This window comes from Sycon ciliatum, chromosome 4 (genome assembly GCF_964019385.1).
Source record: "Sycon ciliatum chromosome 4, ocSycCili1.1, whole genome shotgun sequence".
NCBI lineage: Eukaryota > Metazoa > Porifera > Calcarea > Leucosolenida > Sycettidae > Sycon > Sycon ciliatum.
In genome coordinates, this window is record NC_088646.1 from 20,694,809 (window position 1) to 20,714,725 (window position 19,917).

General features: G+C 47.7%; 2 protein-coding genes across 3 annotated transcripts in view; both read right to left on the reverse strand.

Moving 5' to 3' along the window:
* LOC135814943 (kinesin-like protein KIF2A) overlaps nt 1-13,052 on the reverse strand; it is a 24,895-nt gene extending 11,843 nt beyond the window's left edge. The window contains exons 1-12 of one of the 2 annotated variants that reach the window (XM_065328143.1): nt 12,825-13,052; nt 10,372-10,466; nt 9,803-10,090; nt 8,514-8,559; nt 8,241-8,366; nt 7,443-7,512; nt 7,208-7,244; nt 6,430-6,525; nt 5,396-5,450; nt 4,927-4,982; nt 4,674-4,732; nt 618-665 (exon numbers count right to left, since the gene is read on the reverse strand). In XM_065328143.1, the coding sequence (XP_065184215.1) occupies nt 618-665; nt 4,674-4,732; nt 4,927-4,982; nt 5,396-5,450; nt 6,430-6,525; nt 7,208-7,244; nt 7,443-7,512; nt 8,241-8,366; nt 8,514-8,559; nt 9,803-10,090; nt 10,372-10,466; nt 12,825-12,879 (1,031 nt within the window). In that variant the 5' untranslated portion in view covers nt 12,880-13,052. The remainder of the gene's footprint in view (nt 1-617; nt 666-4,673; nt 4,733-4,926; nt 4,983-5,395; nt 5,451-6,429; nt 6,526-7,207; nt 7,245-7,442; nt 7,513-8,240; nt 8,367-8,513; nt 8,560-9,802; nt 10,091-10,371; nt 10,467-12,824) is intronic. The other variant, XM_065328144.1, reaches the window with a different exon arrangement.
* A 1,638-nt stretch (nt 13,053-14,690) lies between these two features.
* Nucleotides 14,691-19,418, reverse strand: LOC135814944 (calreticulin-like). Its single transcript, XM_065328145.1, has 10 exons — nt 19,259-19,418; nt 19,053-19,163; nt 18,592-18,731; nt 18,240-18,303; nt 17,249-17,343; nt 16,395-16,718; nt 16,096-16,239; nt 15,809-15,928; nt 15,535-15,603; nt 14,691-15,034 (listed from the first exon to the last, which is right to left on the reverse strand). The coding sequence occupies exons 1-10, from the start codon at nt 19,341-19,343 to the stop codon at nt 14,933-14,935; spliced, it is 1,254 nt and encodes a 417-aa protein (XP_065184217.1). The 5' UTR covers nt 19,344-19,418; the 3' UTR covers nt 14,691-14,932.
* Nucleotides 19,419-19,917: the final 499 nt, after the last annotated feature.

Here is a 19,917-nt window from a genome sequence, read left to right on the forward strand (position 1 = left end):
GTGTTCAATTACCGCTGCATTTGTAGGTGAATCATTTGCCGTATTCGCTGAGATCAAGTCTACCTTGGCCGAGACCACACTGCTTGTGCACCCTGCTGACGATGCCTTCACTGCTCTTTCTGTTGATGCATCTGCCACCGGTATTGGTGCAGTTCTTCAGCAGTACATCGATCGATTCTTTTCATGCAGGTTAACTGCTACAGAAATTAACTACAGCACATTTGGTCGTGAGCTGTTGACTATCTATCGAGGAGTTTGTCACTTCGCTACTTCGTGGAAGGCCTTTTGTTTCTCATTGTCTACCTCTGGTACAAGCTATTCTAAACACGAGTTACTACGACATTTGAGTTCATATCCAAATTCACCACTGATCTCCATCATGTCTCTGGCATTGATAATGTTGTTGCTGATACGTTATCATACGGTTATGACATGAGCTTTTTGCTTCTACTCCTGTATTATGGAAGAAAGTGGTTCTGCATGGTTATTCCGGTTGGTTGGCGTGCGTAGTATTACGAGTCATTTGAGAACACGTAACAGCTGAAGTTAGACACAGCTCAAAACCTCTACAGTTTCTCTAGTGTGGAGAATAAACTTGAAGCTCAACACACACTCACCGATACACTAGAGAGTTCTGCGCATCCTCGTTAAACGCATAGTCAAACCTGACGGAGCAGAGAGAGAACAAAACAATAAGAAAATGGAATGCAGTAGTCAGACAGTGGAAGGACACTGCCAGTCAGTACACATCACTTCTGTCTGCTGGGGGTTGAAGTAATAATAATATTATACTAGTAGTATGTACGATAGCAAGCGGATTGGACTTTCCTTGTCAAGCAAAGTCGATCTGGAGGCGTTCCGTGCCCTTGCTGCTGACCGAAGCGGTTGGGTGGGCATCCGTGCCCGAGTGGTGTCGGCACCCTAGTTTTTTGTCTTCTTTTCGCATATTTCTTCTTTTTTCTGAAACTGTTGTGGTCTTTTTGTATCTATTCGAAGTGGCTTATGCGAACACTTTTGGCTGGTTTGCATGATTTGCGTGCCCATTAATGCAGCTGCAGGCCATGCTGATGTCTACGCGAACAAGCACATAATAATAATAATAATAAATGTACGATAACATCCGAGGTACATGTACAGCATGTATTACTTAGTTAGCTGCGGTTACTGTTTGCATAGTAGAATACTTTTAATAGAATTCTCCTGCAGTATAGTGGTGTGGTGCGACTAATGTGAGGTGTCATCTTTTGTATTTGTATTAATTTTGTATTTATGGATTCTCCACAGACCTTAGCCTGACAGTTAAATCGAGGGAGTCTCCGTCTTCCCTGCATGCTTGTGTACTTGTTTGGCGTAGAGCAGTGACTGCACTTTCGATACTGTAGTCTGTAGCAGCAGCAGATCCAGACTTATTAAAGGGGAAGTTAAGGCAAAAATTAAAATTTCACCAGTTGTAGTCTTCGGGGTGCTGAGTCGAATGGTCTTGGTCCGAGAAAGCTGAGACGCTCCCTTCCTACTTGAATCCCAATCGAACTCGCGCACTTCCACCGAAACTGGGTGACTGCGCCCTACCAGATGGGGATTTGTATGCAAAATGTCACTAAAAGCGCCATTTCGTTCTTATAAAAGCACGGATGACCGCGATTGGCCCATATGTTGTAGTCTTTTGGACGCTGAGTCGACTGGTTTCGGTCCGAAAAGGCTGCGATGCAGCGTTCGCCCCTAATTCCCAATCGAACATGGTTGAACAAGCGGTCACGTGCTCCTGGGTGCCAAAATCACCTGGTCACCACGCCAGCAGGCGACAACTTTCACACCAAGGTTCAACTCGAGTGACCAGACTGCACCCAAAAAAGGTCAAAACAGGCTGTAAGTTGTACCCTGGAGGCACGGTGACCAGGTGACTGGTGTACGCAGGAGCACGTGAACACTTGTTCAACCATGTTCGATTGGGAATTAGGGGCGAACGCTGCATCGCAGCCTTTTCGGACCGAAACCAGTCGACTCAGCGTCCAAAAGACTACAACATATGGGCCAATCGCGGTCATCCGTGCTTTTATAAGAACGAAATGGCGCTTTTAGTGACATTTCGCATACAAATCCCCATCTCGTAGGGCGCAGTCACCCAGTTTCGGTGGAAGTGCGCGAGTTCGATTGGGATTCAAGTAGGAAGGGAGCGTCTCAGCTTTCTCGGACCAAGACCATTCGACTCAGCACCCCGAAGACTACAACTGGTGAAATTTTAATTTTTGCCTTAACTTCCCCTTTAACAGCCTTCCCCATACATGTACAGTACTGCTCTATGAAATCCAGTCGAGTCACTCAAGTACGCGCCGGGCGCTGCGCAGCCATAGATAGACCTGCGAACACTGGGCTGAGAAACGGTGCAAGGCACAAACTTTGAGTGACGCGACTGGATTTCTTTGAGCAGTACTGTACTAGCTTACTAGTACAGTAGAACCTGTGACTAACGACCACCCCTTGGGGCCAGAGAAAGCGGTCTTTAGTGGCAGGTGGTCCTTACATATTACAGTTAGAGGTTGCACTGCACAACCTTATGTGGATGTGAGACCGTCCGTGCCTGGTGCAGTGGTCTGTAGTACCAGGCTGGTCGCTAGTCACGGTGGCCTTGAGTTACAGGCTTTACTGTACTGTAAAACATTTTCGGTGTAACTTTAATTTCGGTGATTTCGGTAGAGAAGACAGGCACCTAAATTTAAACTACACCAAAAAGGCACCAGAGTATGCACTGTATGTGAAGGGAAAGTTGTTCACCAAATTCTATGTTACACCGGAAACCTGGCAGGTCCCTGGCACCGAAATTTTGATGCACCTAAAATTACATGTTTTACAGTAAGTAGCCTGCATGTTGCCACTTGTGCTAATCTTCTTGTCTGGGTTTTACACCCTGTTTGTATGCCTCGGCGCCTAGGCTAGTGGTTACATCATCCATGATTAGTCATCATGACATTCTTCTTTTGCTTAGGCTGTGTGTCTCTCGGAACTCTGAGCTCAACTGCTTGCTGGCAAATAGCGCCACGGATGTCAACACAGCCCACTGAGCATGCATAGTCTCTGCCTAGTCTCTCTCCCCTTTTTCTCCGGTGATTCTAGAGCAACATCAGTGAATTCTACTTCAAACATCTTTCAAGAAGATAGCGTAAAAAAAACTGTCCTGTGTCTGTGAGCTTGGGATTTGGTGGTATTGTGGTGGCTTGTGAGCCAGGGCGCTGTAAGGTTACAGCCTATTCATGGTGCCGAAACCCGGGAGCCAGTGGACTCCGGACTGTGTAGCTGACTGCGGTCCGCGTGAAGCGAACGGATTCGGACATAGCGAAGGTAGGCGGCTATCTTCGGCCCTATCGTGGGGGATGGATGACTGGGGACGCTTTCGGGACGAAGTTCCAGGTTGTGGCAGGGATTCAAAAGTGGACCAATGATGATGCCAAAGCCGCAAATTTGCCGCTGTATTTGGCAATGGCGATGTTGTGCTGCGGGCAACAGATCTGACCCTCCGGTGGAGTGCGGCTAACAAGATGTGGGAGTTGCAGTGGTAATGGGCTGACAAGACAGAGCTGACTACATGGATCGGGACAGGCCTTGGGGAGTACTCAAGATCCAAACTCTCCAGTGAGCAGGAACAGCTATTTGGAGATAAGGTCGAAAAATGGCTCGGCAATGGCTGGCTAGTGAGGCATGACATGGAGAAGCATGGTGAGCCGAGATGTGTACTGCCTCTGCTCGCCGCTACGCAGGAGCATAAGGCGTCAACGCCAGCTCGGCGCTGCCTCGACTACCGGCTCCTCGCCCAGAAGCTGACATTGCACCCTGGCACCGACGCTTCGGCATGTGGCGAGACTCTACGGAGGTGGTGCCAGACGGGCGTCCTGAATGTGTAGCAGCTGCTGGATATCAGCAAAGCATACCTACAGGTACACGTACATCCTGATCTGTGGCGTTACCAGTGCGTTGTGTGGAGTGGTGAAGTGTACGTCCTGGAGCGAATGGGCTTCGGGCTATTTGCGGCTCCCAAGGCGATGAACTTGATAGTGAAGTGGGCCACGCATGATCTCGATGGCGTAGATAACTACGTGGATGACCTCTACGTCCCGGAGCAGCTCGTCGACCGCACAAAGTCGCGACTCATGGAGCATGGCCTACCAACCAAGCCGGCAGAGCCAGCCATGAGTGTGAGTGTTCTAAGTCTACAACTTCAGGCTGATGGCAAGGGGAGTGTGTCGTGGATGCGTCGCGAAGGCATGTCTCTGCAGCTACCCGATAAGCCAACGAAGCATGAACTGTTCAGTTGGTGTGGCCGAGTGCTTGGGCACTACCCTGTGCGTGGCTGGCTGCGTCCATCTTGTTCCTAGCGCCTCGCCTGCACGTCAGAGGTGGCATAGGATCAGGCTGTCCCGGAAGCTATCGTGAAGTGTTGCCACGACATCGTTCACCGCCTGTGCAATGACGATCCCGTTAACGGAGTGTGATACGCCGGCCCAACGATGGGTACGTGGCGAGCGTACTGCGACGCATCCAACCTGGTAATTGCACTGCAATAATTGTTTCCTATTCAACCCCTTGCCAGACAAAATACCCTCCCCCTCCTCCTCCCCCAGAGGGTCCATTTCAGTTTCCGCCTGATCTCTCACACGCTACTTCACACTCATAGCACTTACCGAAACGGGTGGTTTTCCAGATATTTGGTCAAATCCACCTTTAGTTTTGGCTCATGAACCTGGGACAGTAAACAGAGATAGCAAAGCGAAAGCGCAGGTTTACATAAAAAACGAGAGACAAGCAGCCCTAGGGTATTACATTTTCACTGGAGTTGTGTAATGCAGTCCTTGAAAAATGCAATCCTGGAAAATCCTATAATGTTCGCACTCACTTGCACATGCTACGGAAATTATCAACCTCTAATTGACTCACATAGAGGTGATTTCTGGCATCCACTGTCAACACGTCCACCTCCTGACGTCCCAACTCTACAGACAATTGCAACATCACACAATAACATATCAGCGAAAAGGAAAATCAACCATAGCATTAGTAGGGACTGAGCATGACTATCTTTCAGATTCTTTTCATCCATCACATACTGACAATCTCAACTCGATCGAGGCAGGGAGGGAGAGAGAGAGAGAGAGAGAGAGAGAGAGAGAGAGAGAGAGAGAGAGAGAGAGAGAGAGAGAGAGAGAGAGAGAGAGAGAGAGAGAGATAGAGAGAGAGAGAGAGAGAGAGAGAGAGAGAGAGAGAGAGAGAGAGAGGAGAGGAGAGGAGAGGAGAGGAGAGGAGAGGAGAGGAGAGGAGAGGAGAGGAGAGAGAGAAAGAGAGAGAAAGAGAGAGAAAGAGAGAACACACACACACACACACACACATAGTAGCCGGCACTACACACCTTTCCTATTCAGCGGACGTTTCCTGACGCACACCGTAATCCGCTGAGCTGACACCTACATGAACCAGGAGAATTCAAAAAAACACACGCACACACACACGCACACACACACACACACATACACACACCAAAACACAAGTGGTGGTGAGAGAAGGAGAGCTCTTGCCACAATGTTGCAGCTTAGAGAGCTTTGTTTGTGTGTGCAGGTAGTAATGGCGCGTATAAAATCAGGTGCTTACGGCCGTATAAGCCGGGGTTCAAATCATGCTTCTATTCAAGTTATGCTTCTATTCAAAACATGCTTTTACGTCAACATCTTCAGTCTACACTGTACAGTGCACATGGTCATGGATGTAGTGCGCACATACATGTACTTGCACGTATACTTCTATTCCAATCCTGCTTCTGTGTCACGCCGCTCTTCAAAAAATCGGCTTCTCTTCGAGTCATGCTTCTATACGGGTCATGCTTTTATACGCGACACTACAGTATGTATTTACCGCCATTTTACCAGGTGTGTATTTCACCACCATAACACCAGGCATATGTGTGTGTGTGTGTGTGTGTGTGTGTGTGTGTGTGTGTGTGTGTGTGTGTGTGTGTGTGTGCGTGTGTGTGTGTGTGTGTGTGTGCGCGCGTGTGTGTGCGCGTGTGTGTGTGTGTGTGTGTGTGTGTGTGTGTGTGTGTGTGTGTGTGTGTGTGTGTGTGTGTGTGTGTGTGTGTGTGTGTGTGAGTGTGTGTGTGAGTGTGTGTGTGTGTGAGCTGTTGAATGGTGTAATCCCAGCACAAGTTGCTATGCCTAACATAGCCGTTCGCTATCATCGCTTCCGCGATGGGCAGGTCTGAGGTCTGAGGTGTGTGTGTGTGTGTGTGTGTGTTATGTGTGTTGGTGTGTTCGTGTGTGTGTGCGGGTGTGTGTGTGCGTGTGTGTGTGTGTGTGAATGTGTGTGTGTGTGCGTGTGTGTGTGTGTTTACCACTACTCTTCTACATTTCAAGTGGTTGTGATGCAGTTATCACGCCTACCTATATGTACCTGGTCACGAGGGCTAAGGGATGTGATTCGCAGGCCGGACACATGGTCACGGATCATCATCAGAAAATCTGCATTGGGATTGCTTGGGTCAATCTCCTGCACAGAAACACCAGTGGAGACATCGGCGCAGCAGCAGCAGCCAAGAGCAAGAACATCAACATAAAAGTTGGCTCTCAATCCAGACCCTATTCAGGTCCACAGCAAACTGTTCAGCATGACACCAACAATGGCACAAATTGTGTACGTGTAGTCAGTGTTTACTAGTGAAATCAGAAGCAAAGCTTATCGTTTGTTCGGAGTTTCACCCGTTTCTAAGATGATGACAGCATATCTCACTATCATACTTGTTAAACTATCAAGCAAGGCTTGCATATACAATAAATACCAGCATTTAGTACAGTACAGGCAACATGTAGCAGGTCCATGCCCAGACCAGGAGAGATCACTGCAAACTAAGGTTACCAACAGTTACATCAAGTACATGTACATGTAGCCGCAACAGCAGATCCCGACACATGCATCAAGCAACACATGATCCGGAAGCAAGCAGTGCAACAAAGCCTTAAAATTCATGTGATAGACTAGCAATTCAGCTGTGCATCTACTTGTGCTTCGCCGTACATAGTACGAAACGAACTTGAAAATTGTTGAAATAGATGTGGAATATGTGGTGTGAGTTCTTGCAGACCCCACATGCTAGAGGGGTTATCTCTTGCAAGTATCAATATGCATCCAAACTGAACTGGCAGAGAGAACAAAACAAGATGGTAATGCTGACCTCAAGGCGCTGCTGGACTTGCTCCGCTTGACGTGCTCTGGACATGATAGGAAAGTGACACAGAAGACAATCGATTCTTCAATTAACACAGTTTGTGTTTTTACAGTCAGTCCCAAAGCACAAAACACATGACATGTTCAACATAAAAAAGGTCATCGAATAGAAGTGGGCCACTGTAACATTGAACAGTCTTCGCTTAGTTGCGTTTGGTTGCTGTGAGGCTTTGGAGCCATACCTTCGTTCTTCTCGGTTCTTCTTCAGTCGCTCGACCTCCTTCACACAGTGTGATCTTCTCCGATTACCCACTGCATGGAGCAGCAAACAATCAAAGACCAATATATACACACGTACACATGTCCGTCAAGAGAAGGAAAAGGAAAGCACGCAGCCACAATAGCTGGCAAAGAGAGAAGAGGAAGGTTCGCAGCGCAAACTATAGAAACACACACACACACTCACACTCACCATACCATACCATGTATACGCCCGTCGCAAGAGAAGCACGCAAATCTGCAAATGCACTGGATGTGCACCCACAGATTTTCTCTTATAGCAACAATAGCGAACAAGATCTGAATGAGACAGATCAAGACTTGCGCCAGATAACTGTCTAATCCACACAACTGGCGAAGCCATGTGAATCGACCACCAATGCACACCTGGTCTACACCACACGGAGTACATCGGCATAAAACAGCCTAGACAGTTACCTATGCACACCCTACACTTGCTGGGGTAACCAGTATAGACTGCACGCTGCTTTGATAGAAGCAGACACTAGATGCAATGGTACCTTGAAGTGAAATTGGAGTTACTTCACCAACCAGCCTCGGCTACTGAGTACTGAGAACCCAGAGCCAACAGACATACCAACAACCTCAGCCATGAAAGCTATGCACACACACACACTCTCTCTCTCTCACACACACACACACACACACACACACACACACACACACGACACAATTCTACACAGACAATACGGGCAGGAAAAGCAGCGGAAAAGCGCAAGCCATGCCCAGCGCTTTACTACCTTGCTCACCCCCCGACTCCTTTGCCTTCTTCGCGTCCTGAAGCTGTGCCCCGCCGATGCTATGACGAACAGCTGGCTGCTTGGGTTTCGATATCTTCGAAGCAGCAGAGGCAGGCACCGGGATACCTGGGTAAGAGCAGACATCATAACCGGTGACACACAACGTGAGTGGAACCAGCAGCACAGAAAGCAGCACACGGATCAGCAACTGAAGAAGCGCATCAAGCAAGTCGGTTTACACAATGTGAATGGGTCCCGTGGTTCTCTACTCACTTCTTTTCACAGGTGGGCTTGGAGTTTCCGCTGTTTCCTTGACATTCTGCACGTCAAATACACAGACACACACACGCACACACGTGTGCACGTGCGCACACACAGACACACACAGACACACACACATACATGTCGGCACGCACGCACACATGCACCCACCCACACATGCATACAATACTATGGTCGTGAACGGCACTGTCAAAACTATTCCCAACAGCCACAACTACTCAGCCCGATGTTGATGTGGACAAGCTTCTGGAGCCAACACAAGAAGACTATCTGGTCAAGGGCCTGTTACAGCTGCTTGCTATAGCCTGGCACACATATCTACACAGAGTATGGGAGATGCTGCATGAGCAGGGTGTACCGGATCCGGACCAGACAGTAAATGGGTCCAAACCAACATTGTTGTCCGAGCGGGACTTCGGTCAGCTCAACCGTTTGCCAAGGAGCAAACCAAATGCATCCGTGCTGGCTATCGAGGCACACATACTGATAGCAAACAATCCCCCTCTGGATTGCTTAAGTTCCTGTACAGGGGATGAGCAGTCAGCCATCCTCCAAGTTGCCAGGAAGCTGATTCCAGAACAGAAGAGGCTGCATAAAGGCAGGCAGCCAAAAGCAACTATTACTTGTACAATCAAGTACAACTAGCTCACTAAGCAGAACCTATCGTACAACTTTTGCTGCAGAACAAGGCCCGCATCGCACATCACATCAAGAAACCATACTTGCCAACCCTACCGGAATTTCCGGGAAAATCAAGGAAAACTCGCATTCATCCCGGTATACCGGAAAAGTTATATCTACCGGATTTTTGAAAATGTCCGTCAACACCTTTTTTATTGTGTTTTGGACGCTCGCTAGCAGTGCTGTGCCCAAAACGAAGGTCTAGCGAGCGAGAACTTTCGAGTTAGCGCATGAAAAAGTACTTTTTGTCGGACATGTTGTACTATTTGCGAATGTTTTTTGGTCATGCTGGCGTCACAATGATGTCATATACAATTTTTTGCACCATTGTGATGTAAAAATTGCAGATCAAGGAAAAATGGGCAAAATCAAGGAAAAACGTCATCAGTGTCAAGGAAACTGTTTGCCAGGGGTTGGCAAGTATGAGAAACTTGAGCCAAGTTCAACTTCTGAGACCAGCCAGTTGTGGTGGTTGCGTGAGGTGCACAGTGAGTGGGATTGGGGGGGGGGGTCCCGGATTCACAGCCATCGCATCACGTATTGCATCGGAAAAGCGCTTCTGTGAATCTCGATTAGCAGTCGCCTAACAGCGTGCTTACCTGGGGCCTGGGCGCCAGCGGAGAATTAACTCGCTTTGGTATTCCACTGGATGTGGAAGGCCGAGAGGCTGACGCTTGCGGCGTGGAGATTTGTGACACTGCCGTTGACGGGCGCGAAGACTTGGCAGCGTTCCTTGCCGAACTCCGCAACGGTGCCTGAAGCTTTGACGGCGGCTTCTCAGCAGCAGGAGACGAGTGAGCATTCGGTATGGGTGCAGGTGCTGGCATGGATGGCTCTGGAGTTGGCCTCAAGTCCTCATTCAATGCAAATATCTGCTTGAAGTCCACCTGTGACAACAATCACAACACATACATGTAGTAAAGTGAGAAAATGAACGTGCGCACTTGGACCTCGGCAGAACACTAGTGGATAACCAGTGCCAGTACGCACAAGAACACACATGTGAATGGAAACTCAGCAATGTGACAGTTTGAACTTGCAGTCAGCCGCACTGCTGTGTGACACATCATGAGTACATTTCAGCTTCAAATATATGAACAAGAATTTAAACACATAGCAAGGGAAATAGGTCCATGTCAAGTGGCTGAAGCCACTGCTGAAGTCTAACCTCCTTGCCCTTGGTTTCCCCATGTTCAAACCACTCCACCATAACCGTCTGCGCATCAAAGTTGACATTGCTAACCAAAGCAAAGTGCACGCGACCTGTAGAAAAGTAAACACCAGAAACACGCCACACATCATCACAATACCACGTGTATTCTCTCAAAGCCTCTCGCATTCAAACTCCTATTGCAAGTCTACAACTGTTCAGCGCTTTTAAATGTCAGCATTCGACTCTGAGGACTAAAACACATTTCAGCTGCATTAACAGTTCAGCCTGCACCGCTCCTGCCTGTCTACACTGTCATAGTACACCTTGCAAGCAATAATTTCAGCTGGAAAAAAATTAGGACCCAAAGGCCCAGGCCGAATATACTGTAAAGCGTGAAATTTTCGCAGCGCTTTTAGTTCGCGTTTTCAGAATCCGGACAGGTTTGCGAGGTTTTAATTTTGCGATTGCAGAATGGCATTCTTGCTAAACCTGTGGCATTCTTGCTAAACCTTTCATGGATCTCCTTTTCGCGCTGTCTAAATTTCGGGATTTCCACGCGGTCGCGAATTTCGCAGAAATTAGACCATGGCAATAATCTCACGGTTTACAGTAGTCGAAAATTGACATGCGCCAAATATTTGTTCACTTACAGTAGCCAATGCTGTAGACAGCAAGCTATTTCGGCCATATAGGCCTCATCAGTACAGCTACGAGCCTTAAGCAAGCCGAGCTACCGGCCATGGTGCAAAAGGAGGCACCACAGACATTGAGATAACTCGCGACAGTGAGTGAGACTATGCATATGTGTGCACGTGTACGCGCGCGCGTGTGTGTGTGTGTGCGTGCGTGCGTGCCCACGTGTGGAGTTTCTTCCACAGTCTGTCCCTCCAGGAAATCGCGATTCCACGGATGCAACAAATTTCGCGATTTTCGCCCAAACCCGCGATTTTCAGCAAAATCCGGGATTTCCCGCGTTTTTTCTTGTTTTATGCACTTTTCACGTGTAATGGGTGGCCGAGTGGTAGGCGCGGTGAAATCAACAAGAATTACTATTATTCTACTTCTTTCAGGTACACACCTGAGATATAATTATTAGTGAAAGAAGAAACGGCAAAATAACTGACTTTCTCTCCGGTGCACACCTGGAGGTTGAATAGCTCGTTATTATCAAAATCTCATCTTCATCAAAACAGAAATGCGCAGCCGCTTTTATGCAGCAGACGTCGTACGCTTACATACGGAGATACACTAAATATACATCAGGCAAAGCTCCGTATTAGTTCCGTACTACTTCCGTATTGGTCGGGCAGAGATACTACACACGCAGTGCTTTCCTTGATCCTGTAGGTTATTTGCACTCGTACTACTCCCGAGTAGATATACGATGCAACAAATTGCGTGATTTGGCCCAAATCTGCAATTTTCTGTAAATAATTCCTCGAATTCCTGGCAAGTTCTGCATCGTTCCGCACTTTTCGTCGCATTTTTTGTTGTTTTCTGCCGCAATTTCTTGCGCAAGTTTTCGAGAGTTTTTTCCGCAAATTCCCGCAGGGACAGCACAGTACAGGAAAATCGGCTGACTTCTCATGGCGTGCTTGACACAGGCTGCGACAGCACACGACTGGTGGCATCTTCATACAAAGGCTACTCGTTGTCTGTGTGCTGCCAAGTCAGACGTACTTGTACTTGCTCAATTCGATCAAGTGTGCCTGTACTGTCTGCCCTTCAATGGACAGTGATACTGGGAAGCTGTGTTTGAGTTACCCAGTGTGTTATAGATTGTACTGGTAAATAAACTTCAGTATTGCTCTGGCGGGATAAATGAGGCAAGTTTCTGCGTGTGTAAGGTGCTGCTGACCTGCACGTGTATTGAATATAAGGTTCTACTAAATACACTCATCAATAACTTCAGTAGTGCATGACTTATGTACCGTATTTCCGGAGCAGAAGCCGCACTCAGGTTTTTTTGCCACGAAATACAGACATCTACCCTATTTATCACCGGTAATTTGATCATCGGAGTATAAGCCGCACGGATTTTTTTAGGTGGATTACTGGTGCGGCGTATACTCCGGAAAATACGGTATGTCAAGATACACACAAGTTATGCATCGCTGCTGGTATGGACATTGGTATATGTAACCCTTGCTTGATCGCTTACTAGGTTAGGTATGAACATGTTTCTAGTTCTGTGGAGCTGCTTGATGTGTAGGTGCGTAAAAGTGCAGTGTGTTGTATTCAAGTCTCATTTCGCCAGTGCATTCTGGACTGGCATTGGCGTTTAATTAGCCCAACTGAGTTCGCATCAGAGACCAAACAGTAGAGTCATGCACATGCTACCCTTTGTCACCGTACCCGGGGCAAGAACAACTCCATGCATTCAGATGAGGTGCAATTCCTACGAGCACTTGAATCAAGGGTAACTCCGCATCATGAAAAAAATCAGCACTATGAAGCCTGGCACGTACCATTACTCCTCTGGATCTTCACACTCTCCCCCGTAACCAACTTTGAAACACTCATTTCTCCACCTTCACATCAACAGTTGGGACTTCTCTGAGGCATTCCTCGCCAGGCGAAGGTCAGCAGGAAGACCAACAACATGCAAGAACGCGTAAACGCTAACGATGTCTTTCAAAAGAAAGTCACAAGTGGTAAAAGTCAAGAGATTGAAGAGTGCTTGTTTTGAGCCGTGGAACACAGGTGAAACAGGAACATTCAACAACCACCCAAGCCGCATACATTCAGGAATTTGAAATCTCCAAGGAGACAGAACGCCTGGGCTGAGAGCCAGGTCGCGTGGCCATGTCAACGCCAAGAAAGTCAACGTTACTGTGGTTACGTTTGGAGTCGAGACGGGCTCATGTCATGAGCTCAGACCAGGGAGTCGTAAAATACCGTATTTTACGACTCCCTGGCTCAGACGGCTAGCTGCATACCGTATTATCTCTAAGCACAGTCTCCAATAATAGCACGTCTCCAATAATAGAACACCTTGGGGCGGCATTCAAAAAATAAAGTGCTCAGTCTCCATTATAAGCACAGTGTAAATTCATTATCTGTACCGGCGAAAAAACCCTGAAATGTGTGTGTCAGACATGAATTTGGCATGGCAACATGCCTCTGAAATGAGGCCAAGTTGAAATAATAATAGAACAGTCTCCAATAAAGGAACGTCTCCAATAATAGCATGGGGCGGAGGTACATTGAAAAAATAAAGGACCGTGCTTATATTAGAGATAATACGGTATGCGCATGACAAACAGGGTGTCGTAAAATACCGGTATTTACAGTATTTACTGTCTCTACGTAGCTACATCAGTATGTAGTCATGTTTTTCAGACTTTCAGTGCAGATCAAGCTTTACCGTAACTCCACTAACTGTGACTTGTAGTTTTGGCAAGTGAAATCCATCTGGATCAAAGCAATTAATTCAAAGGACACCCAAGAACTGCCCGGGACATGGGGATGTGGCCAGTACCATGACGGACTATGTCTATGGCCTAGCATGGGGGTGACTGCTCCCTACTGTAGGCCCTTCCCTTGGCTACATGTGCCAGGCAAAAACCTGCATTTGACCATCATCATGGGTAAATCTACAGCACTAGGATTGAAAGAAAATTTTACAAAAAGGCATACAACTTTAATACTTGGATATGATGGGGCTGTGCTGCAATTATGTGACTCGTTGGTATTATGGTAGCTCCCAAGGCCAAGTCCCAACTTTTGACACTGCCCTGGCCTACAGTCAGTGGATGCTAACACAGGTGGCGATTCTACTACACTTACAGTAGAGTCTACAGTGTAGATCTACTGGCTAAAGTAATACTAATACTGTAATGGCAAGAGTACATCATGTCATAAACCCCCACAGTGTGCAACGCCTGATCCAGTTCTGCATAAGGTCTTCGTCGAGTGTAAGTCGGATCTTCTGATGTCATGCGTACGCTCCACACCAGCGCAACCGCAAGGCCGGTCTCGAGGCAGGGCACCGTTGTTTTGATCCGAGAGTCCCCGCGACTCCCCGGGTACCCTCAGATCTGTACCGCACTACGACGCAAAGATCCGATTACACCCAACCAAGACCATACTTATGCAGAGCTGGATCGGGGGGGGGGGGGGGGGGGGGGGACTCTTAGTAATAGTACTGAAGAACGGAGAGGGGTTTCAGAGACGTAGTCTAAGCCATTCCTATTTTTCATTGGAGAGGTTAAATTTGGCGTAAAACTCGAAATTTCTCTACCGTACCCCGTCTTGGTGAAACTTCTCGTGCCCAAACCATGAGTACTGTAGGCTGCACCCTGGGGACAACTGACGCTTTTAGACACAACAAGGAATTTTTCAATCATATTTCAAAGTTGGAAAGAGTAAAAATTGAAAGAATAAAGCAGGGCAGAGAGCAGCAGCAGCAGCACTGCCGGGGACAAAGGTAGCATAAGATTCAGCAGCAGCAGCAGCGCCGCCGGCAGTGTTCTTTGTAGAGTGTACAATTGTAAAGGTCAACTCATCCACGTACAGTGCTCTCTCAACTAAATACCGGACGGACAACAATTGCCGACCCCGGGCCGCAGGGCATCTACAGCTCGTCCTTCGCTGCAGTGCTGTCTTCTTCCTCTTCTGCCTCCTCCTCAGCATCAGCATCACCTTCCTCCTCCTCGGCCTCTTCCTCCTCTTCTTCCTGTAAAGAGCAGGTATAGGACATACTGATTATAGCAACACGAATTGCAAAAGGCTTCAAAGTCATGCAGCTTTCCTTCAAAGTAACAAGAGCAGAGATGTTACATTGCCGAAGCCTAGCTTCAATCAGTAAGTCCTATTGCTTGACAGCAAAGTTTTCCTTGCTAGCTGGCTCAATGACTTGTGAGATCCTTGCTCCGGCACAAGACCTGCATTAGACTACCGGTATATTGGATAATGTCTATTAAATGCAAACCCCAAAAAGGCAGGGAGCAGAATGGACTAGGATCAGGATTACACCAGAGTGATAACACCTTTGTACATGTATGGTATCCCATATCTGTAGAGGTTGCAAATGAAATCTACTACCATGATCACAGCAGCTCCAGCACGGTGCAGCCCTGGCATGACAAACACTGGACTGTGCAATGAAAATGGTTCTTGTTCGCTCAGGACATCAGGCTTGACACCAACGTCACTTATTATTCCACGGCAACTAACCTTTGCTGACTCTTCGGCCTTCTTCTTTGCGTCCTCTGCCTCACGCTCCTTTCTCTCCGCCTCATCTTGCTGCACTCACACCAAAGCAATACGAGAAACATCGTCCTCAGAACAGCATGATCCACACTTGCACCTAGAAAAGGTCCTACCCAAAAAGATTATTTTCCAACCCAACAGTACATGATACCACAAACTGTAAGTTCTAGACAATGTCTGACCATACGGGTGTGCCAGAGTGAACAAGCATAGATACTTGGACATCTCAAGTTCATACCTCCTCCTTCATCTTCTTCTCGGCGTCCTTTGTTGCATCAAGGTGCTCCTGGCCGAATGTCTTTGCAAAGTCAGCATCGTCAGTTACCAGGATGTTATCAAAGATGGTGCCAGACTTGACCTAATGGCATAACAAAAGCACAGCAATGAAAAGGGTGAACATCACACTGCAGAGGCAACACCAAGCATTCACACTCTTCAGTTACCGTAGAACAGAACAGACCAAACTCCAATTCAGAGCCAAAGAACGACACACACATTGAAGGTCTCAGCCGCTCAGTTTCATACCTGCCAGAGGTCGAATCCAACAGCACCGACGTCGGTGTAGCGGTAAAGGTTGTCATCGGGGGAGTAGTCGGGATTGTCAATCTGTGGGTGCACCCATTCGCCCTTGTAAGCGGGGTTGTCAATTTGGCGTGGCTTCCACTCACCCTATAAGAACAACAGCACACAAAGACACAGAATAATGCAATCATGAAGCAATACTATACATTTTTCCACAAATACTACACCTCCACCAATAGGAACGGCATGTGAAAGAAAACTGCCCCTGATTAAATCAGCAGTTTGCATATTCTTTTATATACCTTGTAGTCGGGGTTGTCAATCATGGGTGGCTCCCACTCGCCATCGACATCATCATCCCAGTCCTCGGGCTTCTCAGCGTCGGGGTCGGGAATGTGCTGGGGCTTGTCAAAGTCCTCGGGTTTCGTGTCCTCTGGATCGTCGATCTTCTTTCGGTCGTCCCAGTCGGATGGCTTCGAGGCCTCGGGGTCATTGATCTGCTTTGGTGCCAGGAAATCCCAGTCCTCCTCTAGCTTTCCGCCGTCAGCACGCTCGTTGTCGATCAAGACCTCGTAGGTGTTGTCGGAGTTCAAGACCAGTGTGTACAAGTGACTGAACTCATCATCCTGTACACACAATAGTGCATTCACATATAGATGTAGCGACATGCAAAGACCGTGACGTCAGATCACAGTACAGTACACGCATGTACTACGTGGGACATTACGTACAGACATTAAGATCGTATAAACACTACTTCATCCTCTTAAATTAAAACTGGGCCGACTGTGACGGTTAAGAACAGATAAATAGTAAATACATCATGTTTAATTAAATCCAATGAGGAAGGAGAGTGATGCTGAATGAAATATAATCACATGAGACACTGTGCAGCTCCAGAACTGCAAACACTGAGCCGTGCACTGGTGCAGGGGGCTATTAACGTCTTTTCACTTGCAATCATGTCCGGGATGTACTTTTCGCAGGAAACAATAGAGTCCGTGCAGGACAAAAAGAGAGCATACATAAATGCACCCGTGACGGGCCATTCTAATACTGAGACTGACCCAAAGTACCCAAAAGCACTGGATGGCAGTGAAGCCAGTGGGACAGTTCCCCAGCCTATGTTACTGGCGACCGAACACCAGCACCGTACCTTGCAGCGGATATCCTTCTTGACAAGAAGGTTCTTTCCCTTGTAGTTGAAGATGACGTGCACTTTCTTAGTGGCTGGCCCACAGATGTCCGGTCCTGGAAGATAAGACAACGTACATAAATGAGTTAAACAAGCCTCGTACATGTAACTCACAAAAACGCCCCTTCTGGCCAAACACAGTAAAACATTGGAACCAGTTTCAAGGGAATGCATAGTGCACCACACAACCCTGCCGCTGTTGCTGCTGCTGCTGCTATCACCATGAACATGCTGCACACCCTGCAGTAAAATCATGCAATATACTGAGAGACGTTGATGCCCGCCTCCGTTCGCAATCCACAAGCACAGGCCGGACCTGGAAACTTTCTTATGGCAGCCCAAAGGAAGGTTCACCGAAGAGGCTAACTTATTCGCCTAGCAGGTGGTAGGCGATGCTAAAGGAAAGGGATTTTGCGCCATGCTCATTCTTACGACACGTCACTATGCTCCCATATGCATTTTTTGTGTCTTTGCCTGCCTGGTTTTGTGTCAAGTGAGAATTCAAGTCGGCAGGAAAACCGCGAGCTCCCATGTAGGGAGCAACACACTCTTCCCCTGCTATCGCCGAAGTCGCAGCAACCTCTTCTTCACATTGTTTGCCTGTGAGTTGTGATAATTATTGTAAAAATAAAAAATAAAATAAAAACGTTCCCCAGTCTACAAGTAACCACTGCCCTTGCTATTACTAGTGTGTATTACCAAAACCAGCGATGGCTGGATCATTAAATCTGTTCCCCATTATTATTCGAATTTACTTCAAGCTTAAACAACTGAACTGACTTCATCTAAACTGTGACTCATATCACTGACACTAAGACCGATTGGTTCAACCCCCTGTTCCCCAATTTATCTCACACTGGGTGCCCAGAATTACCCCCCAGTGCACAGACGCCCAGAATACCCCCCCCCCCCCCCCAAAGTGCACAAAACGAGCGTGTTAGCTTCGTCTTACCGAACATAACGTAGTAGTCGCTGTCGCCATTGAGCTTCTTCTGATTTACACTGGACGGGAACAGCTGCAGTGGATAGAGCACGGAAAGAAGCCACGAAAGGACACATCCGCATTACATTGTATTTCGCCTGTCGCTTGGAGTGGCCCTATTGTTTCAAGCATTATTCCTGCGTGCACTCGATTATGATACGCTCCCGGGTTTTATTGTACAGAGCACTGCTCATGTGGAAATGGCACAACCAAAACGAAGGCCGGACAAAATATATCGGCAATGAAAGATAAGATATCGGAATGATCCGGCATTTATGAAACTAAATAGGGCGACTGTAGGACATTGTGCTGCAAGTCTTACCTTGATGTAGCCACCGCCGCAGTCGATACTTTGCTCGTGCTTTACGCTGAACTGAACGACAAGTGACTTGCCCTCGTTCGAAAACTCGTCGAACTTTGCACTGGCATGGTAGAAGCGAGCGTCGGTGCTCGTCTGAATGCCTGGACGGACAGATAGCCGGAGGAAACATGCAGAGGGAGAAATCAAACCAAAGCAAGCACAGCCACGTGTTCGTTGCTACTGCAGAGCGCTCTTCTCCAGACAGCCAACTCCACCACCACATGTCATGTACTGCACAGCACTGATGTTGGTCAACAGCGTTCCACCGATTCACACCATTATTCACATGAGAGAGCATACGACATGGAGACCCAAGATGGCGACCGCCCCCCAACACACCACCACATACATTCAGATAGGAGCTATGAATTCGCAGCCAATGGCAATGCAACCATATCAGCACAACACAGCACAAGACATACCCTTGTCCTTCTCTGCATCTCCGTAGAACTTTCCAGCGGTCAGCTTGAACTTGCCAGCCTCTGCTCCTTTGGCAGTAGAGTGAATCCATCTATCTTCCCATGATGCGCCATCTACAAATCAAAAAACAAAAAAAATGAAGTGCGAAAAATGGCTATGGTACTTTGCCAGGATAGGAACAAATTTTCAGAAAAGCAACGCAACGTACCATCAAACTGATCCTTGAAATAAATAGAGGGCTCGCCAGCGAATGCACCGGCCACCAAAACAAGAAGAACCACAGGGACCTTCATTTTGACGACAACACGACCCTTCTTCTACCACACGACTACGCGCTACACAGCGGTGAAGAAAACGGTTGCCAGAAGACCATGTGCCTGATATCAAGCGCAGTTTGTGCACGCTGGATCGTGGCCAGCGCTCATTGGCCAACAGGATCGATCAACCTGGGCTGATTCAGTGTATGTACTGTGGTGTAGCGTCATCATTATCACCATCCATGTCAGGACGAGTAGATCTACGAGACTGTCCAACGACGTACCACAAAAGCAGTCTGTGGAGTATGTGGGCGCTAGACTATGCACTAGAAGGGAGTAGTATTTTACTACTCCCTGGCACTAGTGACTAGGCGCTAGACTAGACAGTCACCCATGCCATGGCCCAGTTCACACTCGTACTCACACGCACACTGCATGCACTGCGCATCAGGCGACTCGATATGCGCTATGCTGCATCTCTTCGTGTCCGTGATCCAGGACCATGACCAGGTGACTGGTCCAGGTCATGTGATGCACAACACGTGGTGCTAGACTATGACCATAATATTTTTTTATTTTATTGGCATGAACCAGGCCAGGGTACGAGCAA

Bases quoted from the DNA above. Each gene is read 5' to 3' on its own strand.
- LOC135814944 (XM_065328145.1), bottom strand. From the start codon at position 19,343: ATGAAGGTCCCTGTGGTTCTTCTTGTTTTGGTGGCCGGTGCATTCGCT. The intron at 16,240-16,394 runs GTATATAAAAGA...TTGTTCTTATAG, and splicing joins TTGACAACCCCGACTACAAG to GGTGAGTGGAAGCCACGCCA. The intron at 15,035-15,534 runs GTTAGTTGCCGT...TGCTCTTTACAG, and splicing joins AGGCCGAAGAGTCAGCAAAG to GAAGAAGAGGAGGAAGAGGC.